This window comes from Callorhinus ursinus, unplaced genomic scaffold (assembly GCF_003265705.2).
Source record: "Callorhinus ursinus isolate GAN/ISIS: 27379988/994484 unplaced genomic scaffold, GSC_fseal_2.0 scaffold10, whole genome shotgun sequence".
NCBI classification, from domain to species: Eukaryota; Metazoa; Chordata; class Mammalia; order Carnivora; family Otariidae; genus Callorhinus; species Callorhinus ursinus.
Window position 1 is genome coordinate 78539908 of NW_027397072.1, and position 18843 is coordinate 78558750.

Genomic DNA, 18843 nt, shown 5'->3' on the forward strand with positions numbered 1-18843 from the left:
TCACGTTAGGATCACCTGCGGAGCCTTTAACACTCCCATCGTCTGGGCTCCCCCTGCACCCATCTACCTGAGCCCGTGGGGGTGATGACCCCGATTTGCGGCCAGCACTAGGAACCAATGATCTCAGTGCTGCTCCAAGCTTCCGGCTTGAGGGAGCCTTGCAGAGCCCACGATGCCTTCTGGCTGACACAGAGTGCCCAACTGACCAGGTGGTCCAATTCCTGGGCTGGGCTGATGCCCCTGTTCCAGGATCTGGCGAACGCTCCCTGAAATCAGCCAGTGCCCCCTGCCTTGTGTCTGGATGTCCACTCCCAGGGCTATCCTGCTGGTGTCCCTGCAATCCTCAACTCTGGCCTCACCCCTCAGGTTTTTGGCACTCTCTGCCTGGGATACTCACCCGCTTCTGTCATGAAGATGCTGCCTTCCCTCTTCAAGCCCACTTCTCTCCCACTGTACTGGGCCCTGGGCTAAGCACACAGGGGGCTTCAGTCCCCACACGAGGTTTACGACTGCCCTGGAGAAAAGTGCTTCATGCACTCAAAGCGGCATCAGTGTGGTAGACGGATGGTGGGTGGCATTGACCCTCCACACCCTAGGGAGTGGGCTGCACCTTTGTAGGAACCTGACTGCTGGGCTGCCAGGTTTTAGAGAGAGCAAAGCAGAACACGACCCTGATCTATGGTCCATTACCCTGCCCCAGATGGGAACCAGAAGATTCTCATACCTTCCTGGTATCCACATTTGGATGGCCAGGACCTGTTGATCAAAGAGGACATTTTCATCCGTTGGATTGAAAAAAAAAAAAGACAGACTGACAACACCTAGTGCTGATGGGGGTTGAGAAACAGTCTCTATTCTGCAATATTCCACACACACACTCTTCTGGGGTCTCGTCTTCCCATGTTGGTGTCTTCACTGATTTAAACCAGGACAGAGAGAATCCCATTCCCACATACTGTTCTATGCAGCTCTGATGAGGATACTTTGGTACATCCTTAGGAAATTATGACTGTCCTTAGGAAATTATGGCTGAAACTGCAGCACATTTTGTAGTTTCAATGCTTTTGCTGCCCCGTGTATTACTAATAACCTTGTTTTACAAAGGAGGAAATGAAGACTCAGAGGTTAAGAAAGTCACTTGCTCAGAACCCCACAGCCCCTGAAGGTTGGACCTTCGAGTAAAACCTCTATATCCACACTCTTCAATCTTACCACCCAGCCCCACGCCTTGCCCTTGGTGTCCTGCAAACCACGGCAGGGTACACCCACTGCAGGTCAGGAGAACCCCAGGCACGGACACTCCACAGAGAAAAACAAAACCGTGGATGTGCTCAGGGGGCTCAAGATCGAGTTCAGGAATGCAGAGTTCACTCGGGGCAAGCAGGGGTGTGTGCAGAGTGGGGAGGGGAGCTGGTGGCATGGGTGGGGCTGGAGATGTCAGAGGAAGTGAAGGAGTAGCCGGCGAACTTAGGAAGGCAGAAATGTTGACCTCGGCCAGAATCTACAAAGCCTTAAATGCCTTCCCCAGGCGTCTTTTATTCCCGTATACAGTGGGAAGGCATCGAGAGTTTTAAAGAGGAAAGCTCCATGGTTAGACCCAGACCGGGGAAGAGAGAGTCGCAGGGAGGTGCTGTGGGCGTCGGGTTAAAGACCAAGAGGGCTGACCTGGGAGCAGGATAAAGACACTCCACATTAGGATGGCCAGGACCTGCTGACCAAGGAGGACATTTTCATCAATCGGATTGAAAAAAAAAAAAAAAGACTGACAACACCTCGTGCTGATGAGAGGGAGGAGAAAAATCTCTATTCTGTTAGAATAGGTGTAAACTGGTACGGGGGGCAATCTGAAGCTTGAGTCAGAAAGCCCACTTTTAAGAATCTATCCTAGAGAAGCAACAGTGTGATTCCATTGAAATAAAAAAGAATAGTTATTGCAGCAAAAAAAACCCCAAAAACCAAAAAAAACCCTCAATGCACTCCGAATGCCCTTCAAGTAGGGAATGGTTAAATAAAATATGACATGTGTACTCTGTAGCCCTTAAAAGGAATGAGATCGAGTGACTCATTCTCATCAGAAAAGAGGCCCATGTCTTATTGTGGAGTAAAAGTATCAAATTGTGAGCCAATACGTATAACACTTTTGTGGGGAAAAAAAAAAGACTCATGTGCCTCTATCTGTATGTTGATATTGATGTAGCTCTGACTGCAAAGTGCACAGGAAGGAGCTGGTGGTGGTTCTTTCTGTGGGTGGGATTTCCGAGGTTCAGAGAGGGGTGGAGAAGAGGCGACTGTCACTTTTTTGTGCCATTTAAACGATTATTCTAAAATTTACAGAGTAAAATTCATCTTTTTTGTTATACAGTTCTAGGAGTTTTAACACACTTAGATTCTTGTAAAAAGTCACAAACACAAATTGTCAACACCCCAAAGAATTCTCTCATGCTACCCTTTTGTAGGGGGACCCTACCTCTACCCCCAGCCCCTGACAACTACTGATCTGTTCTGTCTCTATATTTTTGCCTCATCCAGATGTCATATAAATGGAATAATACAGTTTGTAATCTTTTAAGACTGGTTCCTTTCACTTAGCATATGTACTTAAGACATTATTATGTGCACTGACAGTTCATTCTTTTTTTTTATTGCTGAGTAATATTCCATTATTTGAATGACTGACTGAAGGATATTTGGGGTGTCTCCAGTTTTTGGTGACTATGAATAATGCTGCCATAAACATTCATGTACAGGCTTTTGTGTGAACCTAAGTTTTCATCTATCTAGAATAAATACTTAGATGTGGAATTGCTATGTCATAATGTAAGTGTATTTTTAATTCTGTTAAGAAGCCGCCAACCTGTTTTCCAAAGTGACTGCACCGTTTTGCATTTCCTCTAGCAATGTATAAGAGTTCCAGTTGCTCTGCGTCCTCCCCAGCATGTGGTCAGATTAGCTCTTTTATTTCAGCCATTCTAATAGGTAATGATATCTCAGTATTGTCTTAATTGGTGTTTCTGTAACGGCTTATGATGTTGAACATCCTTTCACATGATTCTTTGCCATTGGTATATTCCCACTGGTGAAATATCTGCTCATTTATTCTGCCCATTTTCTAACTGTATTTTTTGGCTTTGTACTGTTGACTTTTGGAAATGCTTTATATATTTTAGATACTAATCCTTTATCGGATATGTGGTTTGCAGATATTTTCTCCCATTCTGTAGGTTGTCTTTTTATCCCCTTAATGGGGTCTTTGGCAGAGCAAAAGTTTTAATTCCGGTGAAGTCCAATTTATCAATTTTTCCTCTTATGGATCATGCTTTGATGTCAAGTCTAAGAACTCTTTGCCTGGTCCTATGTTCCAAAGATTTTCTCCTAAAAGTTCCTGAAAGTTTTATAGTCTCACTTTATATTTAACTCATTGGCCCCCTTTTGAGTTAATCCTGGTGCATGATGTGAGACTTAGGTCAAGGTTCCTATTTTTGCTTACGGATGTTCACATGCTCCAGAACCATTTGTTGAGAAGATGAAATAAACCCATGCAAATATGGCTTTTTAAAAACAAAGGCAAAAATAATTCACCTGAGCTCCTTGGATCTGTAAATTCATGTTTTTCAAAAATTTAGGAAGTTTTCAGTCACTATTCCTTCAGATATTTTTTTCGGCTCAAATCTTTCTCTTCTCCTTCTGAATTCCTATGATATGAATGTTAGACTTTTTAACAGTGTTCCAATGGTCTCTGAGGCTTTTTTTTTTTTTCCTCTCCACACTCAGGCTAGATGTTTCCTATTCATCTGTCTTGAAGCTCATGGGTTCATTTGTGATCTCTATTCTACTGAGTTCTTCTAATGACTCTTTTATTTCTGTTACTGTGTTTTTCTGTTCTAAGAAGCCTGTATTTTTTTAATAGCTTCTGTTTCTTTAGAGAAAATTTCTATCTTTCCATTCATTTCAAGAGTGCTCACTCTTATTTCATAGAAAATGGTGTACTTGTTTTCAAGTCTTTGTCTAACTTCAACTCCAGTTTCTGCTGCTAAAACAGAATATAGCAAAGCTTTGTGCCTAAAAAAAGACGATTAATAATAAATTTCACATAGTGGCTCTTACTAATATTCACAGAGAGCTTTATATTCAAGCATAAGAGGGCACAAAATAAGCAGTTTTTTTAAAACCATAAACTCATGAGTTTGTTGCATTTTTTAAAAAATAAATACTATTGTTAAAAATAAAAATAAATAAAGTGTCTAATAATGCTAACATTTGGATCACCTCAAGGTTGGTGTGTGTTGGATTGCTTTTTTCTTAGAGAATTTTTTAGGTTCTCCCGATTCTTTTGTATGTTGGACACTTTTGGTTTGTATCCTAGACATTTTGAGTGTTATGTTGAGACTCGGTCCCGTTAAAATTCTCAAAGGTTTTGCTGTGCTGATTCTAGTTGGTCTCATGCAGGTGCAACTTGGAGAAGAATCCTGCACTTCATACACGTAGGTAAAGGACCCTTCCTCAGGTGTTTCCTTTTTGTGATTTCCACCCCCAAGTTTCTCTGGCTAGAAAACCAGGGCTTAGCCTCTGTACTGCGGTGTGCTCTCGTGACTGGGGCCCCTCAGGGCAGAGTGGCGAGAGAAAGAAGCCTGCGGGACCACCACCAGCACACCTGTCACTGTTGCCACTGCTGTGGAGGGGCTGTAGTTTCATTACCAGACCTCTGCCAGGGTGCTCTCTAGAGAGTTAAAGGGCTCTGACCCTCAGGTGCTGCTATGGGTGGAGGTGGGTGCCTTTTTGCTGGTGCTCACCTGAGTAGGACTGGAAGGATTAAAAAAAGCTCTGCCCTAAAAGATGCCATTGCCACAGCGACCAGGACAAGAGGTTCCAGTCTGCTGCTGGCACTTGCCTGGCGCAGGGATGAGAAAAATCCAAGGAGCTCCACCCTGCTGGGACTACTGTCATATACAGCAGCTTGCTGCTTAGCTGCTAGCGCTCACCTGGAGTAGGGCCAAGACCATCCAAACTCTGTCCTTTGGAGCTGGAGCTGGAGCTGGGCCTGGTGGTGGCTGGGAGCAGGAGCAGCAGGACTGGAGAATCACAGAGCTGGGGCCTGTAAGGGTTGTTGGTACCACGGTGGTAGGGCAGGGAGGTCTTCAGAGTCCTGATCTCGCTACCCAGCCCATCCATTCTTACCTGCCTTTCAGAATCCCGACATTCACTTCTTGCATTTTGTCCAGGGTTTTAAATTTCATCAGTGGGAGAGATAGGGTGGTGTGTGTTTACTCCATTTTGGTCAGAAAGGCATGTCCCTTTTTATGTAACTACAGAAAAGCAGGATTACAAGGTGATTTTTCCCTATAATTTTTAGGCCTTTCAGTATTTTCCATATTAAAATCTTTTTGACGACTCAGAGATCTCTAGCTTATCTGCATAGATGGGGGAACTGAGAAGGAAAATGATCTGGGGTGGGGGAGGTGTGGATAAACTGAATTATGAATGTTGAGATTTGTGCCCACAGATGGCCAGGGGCTGGTTGCTATGGCTGAGGGGGTCAAGGGAAGAGAGAATTTGAGGAAACAGGTGGCAACCTGAGATGTGTTCTGTCTGGGGGCACCAAGGAGAGGCTGGTGCACTGGGAGGCAACGAAGGATGAGAAAATATACGCCGTTTGAGGGGCACAGGAAAGGTGGAGAAACAGAGGCCCAGAGTGTTGACCATACTTGGTCAGGAAGGGATGGTGAAGGGGAGGACAGGCCAAAAAAAAAGACAGGCATGAACAGACTTGGTTTTCTTTAAGAATTCAAGATATATGAACACAGTTGACCCTTGAGCAACAAAGGTGTGAAGTGCTAGCATCCATTTGTATTTGAATTTTTTTGGATAAATAGAGTACAGTACTGTAAACATATTTTCTCTTATGATTTTCTTAATAATATTTTCTTTTTGTTAGCTTACTTAACAGTAAGAATACAGTATACAATACATATAACACAAAATATATGTTAATCAACTGTTCATGTTATCAATAAAGGATCAAGAGTAGGCTATTCGTAGTTAATTTTGGGGATTATATGTGGATTTTTTGACAGCACAGGGGGCCAGTGCCCTTAGGCCCTGCACTGTTCAATGATCTGTATATTTTTTAGCATGATACCAAAAAAGACCCCCTACTCAAATGAACTTGAATACATCTAAAGTAACTATATCATTAGAGTAGGTGACAGTTGCTTTCCTCCAGAAAATGCCCCCGACACCCAAAGACAAGATGGGCATCTACCTACACTCCCCTGTGGCATCCAGCTGCCACCTGCCTCCTCAGACTGGTAAGCTCCTTGAGGAGGAGGTCCTCATGTTTGTCCTGACTGCCTTTTGGAGACGGCACAGTGCTGTGTGCATGGCAGAAATACATGAAATATTTGTTGCAAGAATGGATGCATAATGAGTGAGTACTACAGAAAGAGGTTCAGAGACCTGGCTGTGCCACTGTTATCACCAGCCCATCTGGACCTAATGAGCTTGACTGGAGGCTAAGGCTCATTATCAAATGAGGCCCCTAAGTGACAATGGCAATTTGTCTAGCTATTCTCCAAAATATCCCACATGTGACCACAACTACATGAAATATAAATTACACACAGAGAAAGAAGAACGACCAGAAGTAAAGGCCAACAGGGACAATATCTAGAAAGCGGACTCCTAAGTGGCTGGTTTTTTCTATATACCTTGTGTATTTTACCATTTTTCCACACGAGAATCTCTAACTCTTCTGCCTAACTCATCCTGTGCTCAGGAGGGTGCTTTCCGACCTGTCATTTAGACTCCGATATGGACTGGCCTACCAGGAGGAGGGGTAATGTCCTGCACAAATGAACAAGGCTGGTAACCCTGAGCCATTCACCTCCTATTAATGGTCTCCTTTGCATTGATGAGCACAAATATGGTACTGGCCTTGCGGTAACCACCCCAACTGGCCCTGTGAGGTCCAGCCCACTTGGCAAAGCTGGGCTCCTCTGTTTACTGCAACAACTGGGGAATCCTCCCTGCCTCCCCCGCTGAAGGGTTCTTCCACGCCTTCAGAGAAAGAAGACAGAATGTGGACGAGAGGAGGAAGGATAAGCAGGAGTGCTGAGGACAAAGTGCTTGAGTCCCATCTGCGACACCTCAGTAACCTAGCTTTATGGTGTATGCCCCTGAAAGGGGTACAGGGGTGGCAGCCCATCTGGGAGTTCTGGGTAAAGTGCCTGCTACCACAAGATAATAAACAGCAGTAATTAGGCCTTTCTGGAAAACTGAATAATACTGTTATTAAAACTTTTATTATCTGTATGTTTTATATGAATTTCATTGCTTCCAGTGGCTAGATTTTGGGAGCAATGAGAATGACAGAAATAATAAGAATGAATTAAACCACAAGCAGATCCAGTGTCTGGGGGATACACAGAGGCTGCTTTCACTAATGGGATCTGACAGCAAAGACCCTGCGATTCTGCTCTGGTCTACATGAGGCATCCCCCAGACTCCAAGGTCCCAGGCAGCAGCCACAGCCTGTCCTGATATTTGCCCCTCAAATACCAACCACACTTTGGGAGAGTCGGTTTCAAGCAGAATGAGGGTAATTCTTCCCTTCCTCTCTCTGCACTGAAATGAAAATCACTACCCCCGCCCTAAAGTAACCTGGATTCTTTCACCCTGGAATTCATCCGGATCAGTTATTTCTGTGGCTTAGAAAATGTTAACAAATGGACAAGACAATTCTTTTATGCTATACTTTTAAGTCAAGCTGTTAATATATACTATATTGTATTTTATAAATTAAAGAAAAAAAGATAAGGTCTTTATAGACCATTCCAGGCATTTGACAATGAACAATTCCAACTCTCACAGCTTATGCTGAGGAAGTTATAAATTATTAACGTGTCAAGCATTGCCCCTGGAAGCTGCTTTTCCAGCTCTGACCATGAACCCAAGTATCCTGTGTTTAAGTTCCATTCAATCAGCAAGCCCCTGAGAGGCATTTTCAATAACGGGCTATGAACGTGGACGGTGCTGATGTCAGGGTTTTATCTGCACCGAGCAAACCCCCTCCTCCCCTGATATCTCAATGGGTTTCTGAAACACTCTACAATAGCTTCAATAACCTCACTGGCGATTTGCAGAGTGGATCATGAGCTCCAGCTTGAACCTCTCCCAAGGCTCCCTCACTGACTATCCTAATGTAAGGGCCACAGCAATAGCAAAAAACCACCGCTGAGTCAAGGGGCCGTGGATCAGGAAGGCCACGCATGTGGGCTCTTTGAGGGCATGTTCCTGGCACTTCTGCCTAGAACTGTCACCTTCACAACTTAAAGCACTATATGTGTATATACATATATACACACACACCGCATTTTCACTCACTTCCCAGGAGGGAGGCAGAAAAGGTAAGAATTTCTTTGAACCTGTCTTTACATTGCTTTCTGTGAGCTCATTTTTTCCTCATATGTGTGCACTTCATCTTCTTTTCAGGGTGTGGGGTCCCTAGGAGAGCGGGGTTCTACTTCCTCAGTCTCACAATGCAGTGTTTCCGTGGAGTTCCGGACTTAGAGTAGCCACTTAAAACATCCTGAAAGTTTTGTTGTTTTTTTTTTTCCAAATAAAATTTGCCATGGAAAACTTCTCCTTGGGGCCTTCATCACATGCACACATAACTCGTTTGCACAGTTTTGTTTCTGGCACACTGATTTCCATTGATAAAAGAACTATTCTTTAACTCTGCCACAAATACCCACTTCCAACAGATTTCTCGTTTCATCTGAAACACTAAAAATAAAAAGTGACAAATGTCAAAGACATAGAAAGGTCATCTATTTTGTCTCTGCTCATTTTAAAGGACAGTTGCTTTAGAAGATTCTTACATTCTACCCCAACCTTCACACATCTCTTTTTCGGGACAGGAAATTAACGCCCACCCCGAGGGGGCTCCCCTTTTAACAAAGGCTTGTGACTCCAATAAATGGGATGCTTCCTGCATGAGGCTGGGCCACATGAGCCAGATTATTAAACAAGAAAAAAAAAATTCCTCCTGGGGGTGAGGGGTAGGTCAGAAGGACACTAAAGTGAGAGAGGAGCCAGAAGATTCAGGAGTACCCAGGAGTACCTCCATCTACCAGAGTACCCGTATCCCAGGATTCTGGAATTCACTGAGCTCCTGAGGGAAGAAATGAAAGAAGCAGCTGAGTGATACCCTGAGTGATCCCCATCTCCTCTTAGGGAATATGCAGCAAGATGTTTTTCATTTTCCTGACTTCTCTGAACCGCCATAAAGTCCTGCTATTTGTTTCCCCCTTCTTCAGTTTCTAACTCTTGACCAATCGTATTAGCGGTACCAGGAGAAATTCTGATTTTTAATCCCAGTTCCCCTGCAAGGTTTCCACCCCAAGTGCTGACTACTCCGTGGACGTGGGATTTGCCCACGGTCCCGCCCCTTCCCCATCAGGCGACTCCGGCTCTTACCAGCTGCCCTGTGCGGCGACCGCGTCTCGGCCATCCGGCTCTCCCGTCTGGGGTCCGGGGATGGCGCGGCCTTCGCCAGCTCCCCGGGACTGGGACCGGTGTCTGGGGGCGGCAGGGGGCGACTCTGCAGCAGCGGCTTCCTGGGCAGGGGAGGCTTGGCGCTGAGCGGCTCCGAGGGCCGGGCCTTCCCCTTTCCCTGCTCGTGCGGGGACCGTGCCCCTCGAGGGGAGGGGGCCTTCGCGACCGGACATTTCTCGTCTTTGGGGAGCAAAGCCAGCCCCCCTTTTCCTAACCGGATTTCAGTACTGTATCTCTTTATTCCTCTGACTTCGACAGAGGACACCTCCCTGTGCTTGAAGGACAGAGAAGTGGAGCGCAGCTTGACGGGAAAGGGTCTTCTGTCCTCCCCTGAGGGCGGCTCGCGGGCGGCCGGGCAGGGGTCTCCAGGGGCATCCCGGGGGGTCCGGCCCGCCCCGGCCGCCGAGTCCCCCGAGGCCCGAGAACCGCTGCCAGCCGTCGCGGGTTTCCCGCCATGGGGCTCGGGGGGCGCCTGCAGGTCGTCGAGCGCCGCCTCGCTCCTCCAGACCAGGTTGCTCTTCAGAAGCGGCAGGCGGCCGGCCGAGGCGCCCACGGGGCCGGTGTGCTCCAGCACCCGGGCGCTGCCTGATCGCGGCCACATCCGGCCCGACGACACCGAGAACTTCACGGCCCGCAGCTCGCTGCCTCCCCGCTCCACCTTCCGCTCCGGCGCCAGCCTCTCGGGTCCCCCCTGTGGGGGCTCCGCGGGTTCGGCCCTGGGCTGCTCGGCGGAGGCGGCCTCTCCGTCCAGGGGCCGGGAAGTGCGTTCCTCTGCAGGCGACTCGCAGGCGGGCGGCGCGCCAGGGCTTGCGCTCACCGCCGGGGCCTTGTGCTTCAGGCAGCTCTTGGGGGCCAGGGGGCTTGGGGTGGGGGCCTCGGGAGATCCCTTCCCTGCTCCCTCGGGCTCGGGCTCGGGCTCGGGCTCGGGCACGGGCTCGGGCACGGCCACGGGCACTTCCACGGGCACTTCCAGCGTCAGCTCCACTTCCTTCAGGACACTTTGGTCTGGCCCCTCTGGACCAGGGGGAGTCTCCGAGGTGGTGGCAGGGTCAGTCTCAGGAGGTGTCGTGTCCTCCTCAGGGATGGAAGGAGACAGCCGAATCTCCACGTCTCCAGAAGGGCAAACCACCTCATCAGCTGTTTCCCTGGCTGGGGGACATGTGCTTTCCAGGGACACTTCCTCCCTCTGGTTTTCACTGTTGGGATTATGGTGTGGGGAACCTTCTGGCAGAGATAGGGTCTCCGAGCAGGGAGCCGGGCCTGACACAGGGTCAGTGACCTCGGGGGTGGCCACGCGGCTGGAGGGGTTATCCCCAAGGAAGCTGTCCTCCTCCTCCTCAGCACTGGCACTGAGGGCTGGGCAGTGCTGCAGGCGTGCCCGCCTAGCACGCAGCCCCCCGGGTTGCAGCATGGTGGCTGGCCCCTGGGGCTCTGGGCTTCTGTCCAGTACCACATCCTGCTGTGCAGAACTAGGACTCTCTTCTGTGCCAACTCTGGGTAATGACTTCTCATCGTATTCCTCTTCCTCGGGGGTACCCATCAGATCACTAAGGGATTCAGACTGTGCTCGCTTGGAGAAATAAAGGACAAAAGACAGCATCATTATGTCGAATGTTAGGAAGCCTATGACCTTTCCATTTTGTACAAGGCTTAATATGGTTTAAAGGAAGCAGTGTGTCTCTAAAGCCGGCACCTAAGCAGACATTCACACATGGTGTCTCTTCTTAATCCTTCCCTTACCGGTCTATTTGGAAACTTGCCTTACAAGTTCAGCGTTCAGCAGAACAGTGGCCGCTATGCTCTTTTTTTTTGAATGCATATTTTTCTTATTATGTTATGTTAATCACCATACATTACATCATTAGTTTTTGATGTAGCGTCCCATGATTCATTGTTTACGTATAACCCCCAGTGCTCCATGCAGAACGTGCCCTCTTTAATACCCATCACCAGGCTAACCCATCCCCCCACCCCCCTCCCCTCTAGAACCCTGTTTGTTTCTCAGAGTCCACCGTCTCTCATGGTTCGTCTCCCCCTCCGATTTCCCCCCCTTCATTCTTCCCCTCCTGCTATCTTCTTCTTTTTTTTTTTTTTTTTAACATATAATGTATTCTTTGTTTCAGAGGTACAGATCTGTGATTCAACAGTCTTGCGGCTATGCTCCTAAAGTAAATAGTGCTTAAGGCTCTAGTGGCCGAGCTACCAAACCAGGACACTGCTCTAAAAAATGAAGCAAAGGGGATCAAATAAGCCAGGTGTCTGCCATGCTTTGCACTCCACGCCTATTATTTCATTTACTCTTGATTCATCCCAGTAAGGAAGGACTATTTCCTTTTTGCACTTGGAGAACTGGGAGCTCAGAGAGGGCCACATCTCGGTCAATGTTGAGCCTATTCCCTCATCTGAAAAGCTGGTGCTCTCTCCGTGCTGCCTGAGAGCTAATTTCCCATCTCAGTGCTCTCTCTCCAGGGATGGGCCCCATGGTGAAGGGAGACTGGTTTGCCTAAAGGGTGATTTCTATCACCTCAAACACAGTCAAGAGCAAACCACAGCTTGTTAGATAACGTCCCAAACCATAGCTGACGGATAAAGTCCAAACTTTTCAGCCAAATTAAAGGTTTTATATTCTCTGGTCTTAAATTATTTCTCCCACCCCCTGCTCAGGTCAAGCCGAGTCCCCACTACTGAATGTGCCAGACTCTGGGCCGAATGGCCAGCTCCTCTTTCCCCACACCTCCAGGGTGCTCTACCGGCACCAGCCAAGGACAGTCTCAGACTCCACTCCTACAGGAAGTCTTGCCTCTTCCTGGAGCTTACAGTGCTCTTCTTCTCCCGAAGCCCTACTGGCTTGACAGTCAAACACTGCCTTGTACTTTCCTTCCGAAAAGTCTCTGGAATTTAAATTTAGTCCAACTTCCTCCTTGCCATACCCAAAGTTAGTCGCTGCTTGCTTAGGAAGGAGAAGAGACCAAGGTAGTCACGAATCATTCAAAAGCACTATGAGAAAATGACCAAAAGCTTGAGGGTGTTAAGGTCAATCTTTTAAAAAAAACTTCAGGACATTAGAAAACACTTCTTTCTTCGTGGAAAAAAAAAAGTTCAGGGCATTAGACCTCCTTTCCTTTAGGTTAAGAAGTGTACAGGAGTGTTTGTGTTAGGTTGTTGTTGTTTGCTGGTGTTATGTTAACATCTCCCAGCTGGCATCTGCTTGCTAACAGAACACAAGATAACTCGGATGTTTGCAACAATACCTTAGCCAACTCTTGCCAAGGTGCACAATCCTGGTCCCCTGGATTTGAAAAAAATGAAGACGTTCAAAGAAATCCACAGAAGAATTTTCAAAAGCCACAGGTTCAAAAGGTGTTACTGGCCTTTTGCTACTACAGGAAATCACTGATGTTGAAACCTGTTTAGGATGTGGGTCGCGTTTTAAAACTATCACAACCCTCGCAAAATGAGCAGAAAGCTGAGAAGCAGGCCCAGCTGGGCACATCCCACCTTAAGCCACCGGCAGCTACAAGGAAGTAACAGTGAAGGGCTGGGCAGGACGAAGGCAGCATGGAGTGTGGACTCAGACACTGAGCAGAGGCTCCTCAGGGAGCAAAGCGGCTTCTGACTCAGCCCGGGCTCATGCGCCGGGTACAGCAGGAGGGCTGCACATACCCGCTCCATCTCCGCCGCCGCCCCCCTGCCCTCCTCCTCTGGGCCCTCACAGCAGTCTCACCCCCTACAGTCCTCTGGAGGGGGGAGTGGAGGACCCACTGCTCAGCCTGCACCAAGATGGAGCCTCCGTCCTGGCTGCCTGCTCATCGGCCTCCCCTCACCAGAAAGAAAGAGTCTTGGGGCATCATCTGTGTCATCTCTGGGCAGAGAACACTGCTGCTAAGTAGTGTCAGGCTCTAATACCCAGGACCTGTAGCTGGCAGCTCTGTCCGCCACAACCTGGGGCTACTCATAGAATCGTGCTGCTCCTCCTAAAAGAGAGTTAATATTCCCTGCTCCCGGCACTGCCTGGGGTGGGATGAGGACCAGCCAGGGTGCTGAGACGCTGGCGTAAATGTTCACGGGCGTCTGCTTCTGGCACGTCAGAACCACACGCAGGCCCCGGTTCTGAGCAGCAGGATAAAATGCTGAGATAACAGCCAGCTTTTGTCTTTTGTGTGTTTCTCTTCCCCGACCTCTGCTCTGGTGGGGCAGAAGGATGCGGCCAAATGCACTCTTGGAAGTGTTTTTCCAACTTGTAATGAATATCACAGTCTTAATAGGCAAGGTTGGTTTGTTTTTTTAACTGTGCCAAGATGGAGTTTTTAAGGTAAGAAAAGCCCGCCCCCACCCCTTTTTTCCTCTAGAGCTCCAAAAGATTCAGAGCCTGGATGGTGTGGGGTAGAGGGTTTGCCCCCCACGACAGAGCTGGAAGATGCCTGGGGGGCTGGACAACTGTTCTGCCCAAACAGAGAACAGAATGTGGACAGCGGCGGAAAGAGACCGAAGTGGAGACTCAGAGATGCCCGAGTAGGGGCAGGGGTAAAAGTGGGTGAGGCAGAAAGAAATCTCAGATGTTACGGGGGATCAGAAAAGTAGGGGAAACTTGGACCTCACTGTTCAGTGAAGTCAAAAGAAACCCTGAACCTCTGCAGAAGTCCCCTGGGTCCAAGAGGGGCCAGGGTGGTGGTTCCTCGTCACCCTCAGAGCAGAACGGGAATGTATGAAAGCACCCTGATCCCCCAAGAGGGGCCAGAGTACCAGGAAAATCTTCACGGTTGGGAGGAAGTGCCTCATGATCAAAGGGCAAAGAGTGCTGTGAACACTGAAGGACAGAGGCCTCCACCTTAGGCCCCAATAGTGACACTGGTGACCACTGGCCAGACACCTCTGCCCAGTCAAAATCTTAAAGAGTTTTAATCCATGCCTACTCCCTACCAATAAGGGAAAGCAAAGGAGGAGGGAGCATATGTAAATGACAGAGTTTAAATCAAGAAATGTTTACCCAGAACGCCTAAATCAGAATTTCTATTAGTCTAAAAAAATGGGGTTCAGAGCTAAGTCAAGCTGAAAGAATGAGAGGTACAGTGTTGTCCAGTGGACAGCGAGAGGGGATGCCACATTTCCACCTGCAGTATGAGCTGGGCTTCCCTCTGCCACAAAGGCCTGGCCAGGCTGTGGCTGGTTACGTGTACCCTTGCCAAGGCAAAAGACATCCCCATGGGAATAAAGGCCAGACTTGAGGCCAGAGGGAGCTGGCTCTGTCCCTGCCCTGTGGCTTCCTCAGCATGAGGACAGGCAGGTTGGAGTTACCAGTCCTAGCCAAGTCCCACAACACCAAGCTTTTAACTGTAAGTGTGTTGGACATGCAAGCATTTACACAAGTACCCTAGTGCCCAACTTGCACAAGGACATATTAGCCTCAGGGTAACCACAGCTCACTTCTTTCTCCAGTGTTAGCGCCCTCTAAAGTCACCCCTGCTGGCAGAAGTTTACAAAGCACCTTCCACATGCCCAAAGGAAAACCCCCCGTCCCTAGCTGAGCACCTTAGCTTGTCCTGGGCCTTTCATCAACACCCCACAATCTTGTCTCCAGGGAAGGAAGGAGAGAATGTTGGTCTATGAGCATCTCATTCTCAGCACTGTCATTCTCTATGGCCAGGCTGGCCCCACACCCTGCTCTCTCAGCTCCTCCTGCACTGAGACCTTGTGGGCACCACTGGGCAGCAGAGAAGGCAACAATCTTATGTGGACCTCTAACTCACTGGTACTATGAAGCCGAAGCCCTCCATGAATGAGTTCTTGGCTCTTAGAACTATGAGCTGACCACTACACAGGCAGCATGCCCAAAGATGGGGGGGTGTTCTGTCCTCAGAGGGGCACAATCCCCACACTACTAAGTAGGTCCTTGCCCAAGGCAGGAGTCCGAGCTAGTGTGTCAGCTTATCTGTCATTGTTCATTCCCTCATTCATTCATCCATTCAACAAATGTGCACTGAATGCCAGCCATGTGGCTAGCATTGCTCTAGGGGCTGGACACAGGGCTGGGACGAGGTCTCAAAAAGACTGGCAATAGGGAAGCCTGGGTGGCTCAGTCGGTTAAACGTCTGCCTTCGGCTCAGGTCATGATCCCAGGGTCCTGGGATCGAGCCCCGCATTGGGCTCCTTGCTCCACGGGGAGCCTGCTTCTCCCCTTGCCTGCCACTCCCCCTGCTTGTGCTCTCTCTCTCTCTCTCTCTAACAAATAAATAAAATCTTTAAAAACAAAAAGACTGGCAATAAACAAATGAGTACACACATTTACAAAGCTCACTCCTGTATGAAGGAAAGGAACGCGCTGGTGGGAAGGTGGGGTTGTTTTCCATAGGATGGTGAGGTAAACCTCTCTGGGGAGAGGACCTCTGAGCTGAGACCCAAAGACTGAGAAGGAGCCAGCCAGGAGAAGAGTGTCTCGAGCAGTGGATCCAGCAGGCATCAGGCCTGAGGCCAGAGACAGCTCTGGAGGCCAAAGTATGTTGAGAGAGAGAGAGAGAGAGAGAGAGAATAAAAGGAAGCCTGAGAGGCAGGCAGGGCCTGGTTGTTCCAGGCCTGGAGTGCAGACCTTACACGGAGTGCCGTGGGAAGGCAGGGGATGCACAGCGCATAGCGGCTTCGGGGGAGGTATTGCAGAACCAATGAACAGATGGCATGTTTATGCAGGGAAGAGACGTATCTGATGTATATTGAAAAAGAGGAGCAACTCCAGCTCCTGCAGATGGTCCCACTGACCGTGGGGGTTTCTCAGAAGGGACACATGACCCTGAGAGGAGAGAGGCCAGGGTGGGAAGGGGGGTGGGTGGGCTACCAGGCCTGCCTGTCCTGCCTGTGCATGTAGGAAGAAGCCCAATTACCGAAGACAGCCGCCTCATTTTGCTGGACCGCTGGTTGCGGGGCTTAACCAGGAGCTTGTGCTTAGCTGCAGAGTTGTCCAGGCAGGAGGAGAATTCTGGAGGGTAATCGAAATCAGCCACAGGTGCCACGCTGCTGTCCGAGATACGGGGGGGGATGCTGGCGTCGCTTGCGTGCCTGGAGAAGAGCTGGTCCGGAGACTGTGGCCGGGATGAGGAAACTAAAGAGACCTTCATGGGACAAGGAGCAAGCATGCCAAGCATTAACTTCTCGGTATGAAATGGGTCCAGCCAACATACCAGCTCCCTTCTTTTATCGTGCTCAGTCTTCCCACGCCATCTCTGGCCTTTACATGAGGGGAAGGATTTAAAATCTGACTCTCAACAGGGAGGACTCTAGGGTACCTCCTTAGAAAGGAGTTTTAAATGTTGGGCCAACCCCTGCAAACTTGTCACTCATTTCCAAGGCCATGCAGAGAGCCTGCGTCCCAGGCAGCCTTGGGGAGACAGCTCTGCCTTCACCCTCCCAAGCAGGTACAGCCACTTCAGACAAGGGCTTCTTTCTCCGATGAAACAGACCCACCTGGTCTCTCCAAGAACAGGCTTGCTCCTGCCTCCGGAAGCCGAGAGGGTGGCCCAGAGGTGTGATTTTACAGGCTGGAGCGAGCACAGGATGGGCCAAGCCCACTACCCAGCAGCCCATCTCTGAAGCTGCATTTGTTCATTCTAGAAGGTTTCTGTATCTTCATGTGTCCTCTTGGAGAAATCTGGCATTACAAACATTTTACTGGCTTGTACCTCAGCAACGAGGCACTGACACTGTCAAGGGCAAAAGTGCTGCCAGGGAGGAAGGATATTTTAGTAGTCACCTGGAAGGATGACGGTAACATGCTGTTGCCTGCCCACTGAACCTGGCCATCCCCTTCACTGAGTGAGGTCTCAGTGGGTTCTACCGCCAAGACATTTATCGGCGTGAAGTGGTGGAGGGGGTACTCAGTGCGCACCCATGAGCAAATGCAGCCCACATGGGGAGCAGGGTGCAGAGAGATAAACTGGGAGGTGCCGGGCTTTGGGTACAACCCTGCCCCCTACTTCTATTCTAGTATGGTGCTATTAGTGTCAAGTTTACATTTTTCTCCCAATGCTTTTTGTCTTCCAAATTTTGTATGTATACACACAACAAAATTTACCATGATAACCGCTTTTAGCCATTCGGTTCAGTGGCATTAAGTACACTCCTGTTGTCGAACAACCCTCTGCAGAACTTCTTCTCTTGTAAAACTGAAACTCTGCACCCACTAAACAACAACTCCCCATTGCCTCTCCCCCAGCCCCTGGCACCCACCGTTCTGCTTTCTATCTCTACGAATCTGACTACTCTAGGTACCTCACATTAAGTGGAATCACACGGTATTTGCCTTTTTTTGTCTGGCTTATTTCATTTAGCATAATGTTCATCCATGTTGTAGCCTGGGTCAGACTCTCCTCCCTTTATAAGGCTGAACTATATTCCATTGTATGTGGATACCACATTTTGTTTATCCATTCATGGACACTTGTGTTGCTTCCACATTTTAGCTATCGTGAATAATGCTGCTGTGAACATGTGTACAAATACCTCTTCAAGAACTGGCTTTCAGTTCTTTCAGATATATACCCAGATGTGGAATTGCTGGATCATACAGTGGTTTTATTTTTAATTTTTTGAGGGACCTCCATACTGTTTGCCACAGTGACTACACCATTTTGCATTCCCACCAACAGGGCACAGGGGTTCCAATTTCTCCACATCCTTGCCAACATGAGTAATTTTCTATTTCTTTGATAGGAGCTATCCTGATGGGTACGAGGTGGTGTCAAGCTTACATTTTAATCTAAGACCATAATTTTAGGCACTTCACAATGACTTAGTGAGCCCCCGTGAAAATGGTCTCCTTAGGAAGGAGGCAGCAAACAAGACGTGGGCAGCAGGCGGACTCCCAGGGGCCTGGGTACATCTTGCTCAGTTTCTTCGCCACAACCCTGGAGCCCCACACAGAGCAGGTTCCAGCAGCCTCTGCTTAATTAACTAGGGGGCACCAGAAGGATGTCACTGTTAGAGAGATAAGCTGATGCAGGGACTCCCCCTGCAAGGGAACTTCCTCAGAGAAATGTATTTTCCCTGTTAATAGAAAGGTTCCTTGTATTTTGTCCTGCAAGTATTAAGTTTATTTCTGCCAACTGGGAGAAGATGATTACTACAACGAGGGGAAAGGGGTTATAAGTGGACATAATCTATTGTAGTTCTCTTGTTTCAGCTGCTTGGGTTCTTATGGGAATAAAGCAAGAAAAATTATTTAAAAATTAAACCCGAGGACAGGACTTCCGGCTTCCTCTGTGCCTGTGGCTTTGGCTTCCACTGCTGTAGCTGATGACTCAGTAC

At 48.6% G+C, this 18843-nt stretch overlaps 1 protein-coding gene across 7 annotated transcripts in view; it reads right to left on the reverse strand.

The window, feature by feature from the left end:
* CRACDL (CRACD like) overlaps positions 1 to 18843 on the reverse strand; it is a 134673-nt gene that overhangs the window by 12073 nt on the left and 103757 nt on the right. For all 7 annotated transcript variants that reach the window (XM_073897836.1, XM_073897831.1, XM_073897830.1 and 4 more), the window contains 2 exons: positions 16425 to 16652; positions 9475 to 11122 (listed from right to left, as the gene is read on the reverse strand). In XM_073897836.1, the coding sequence (XP_073753937.1) occupies positions 9475 to 11122; positions 16425 to 16652 (1876 nt within the window). The remainder of the gene's footprint in view (positions 1 to 9474; positions 11123 to 16424; positions 16653 to 18843) is intronic.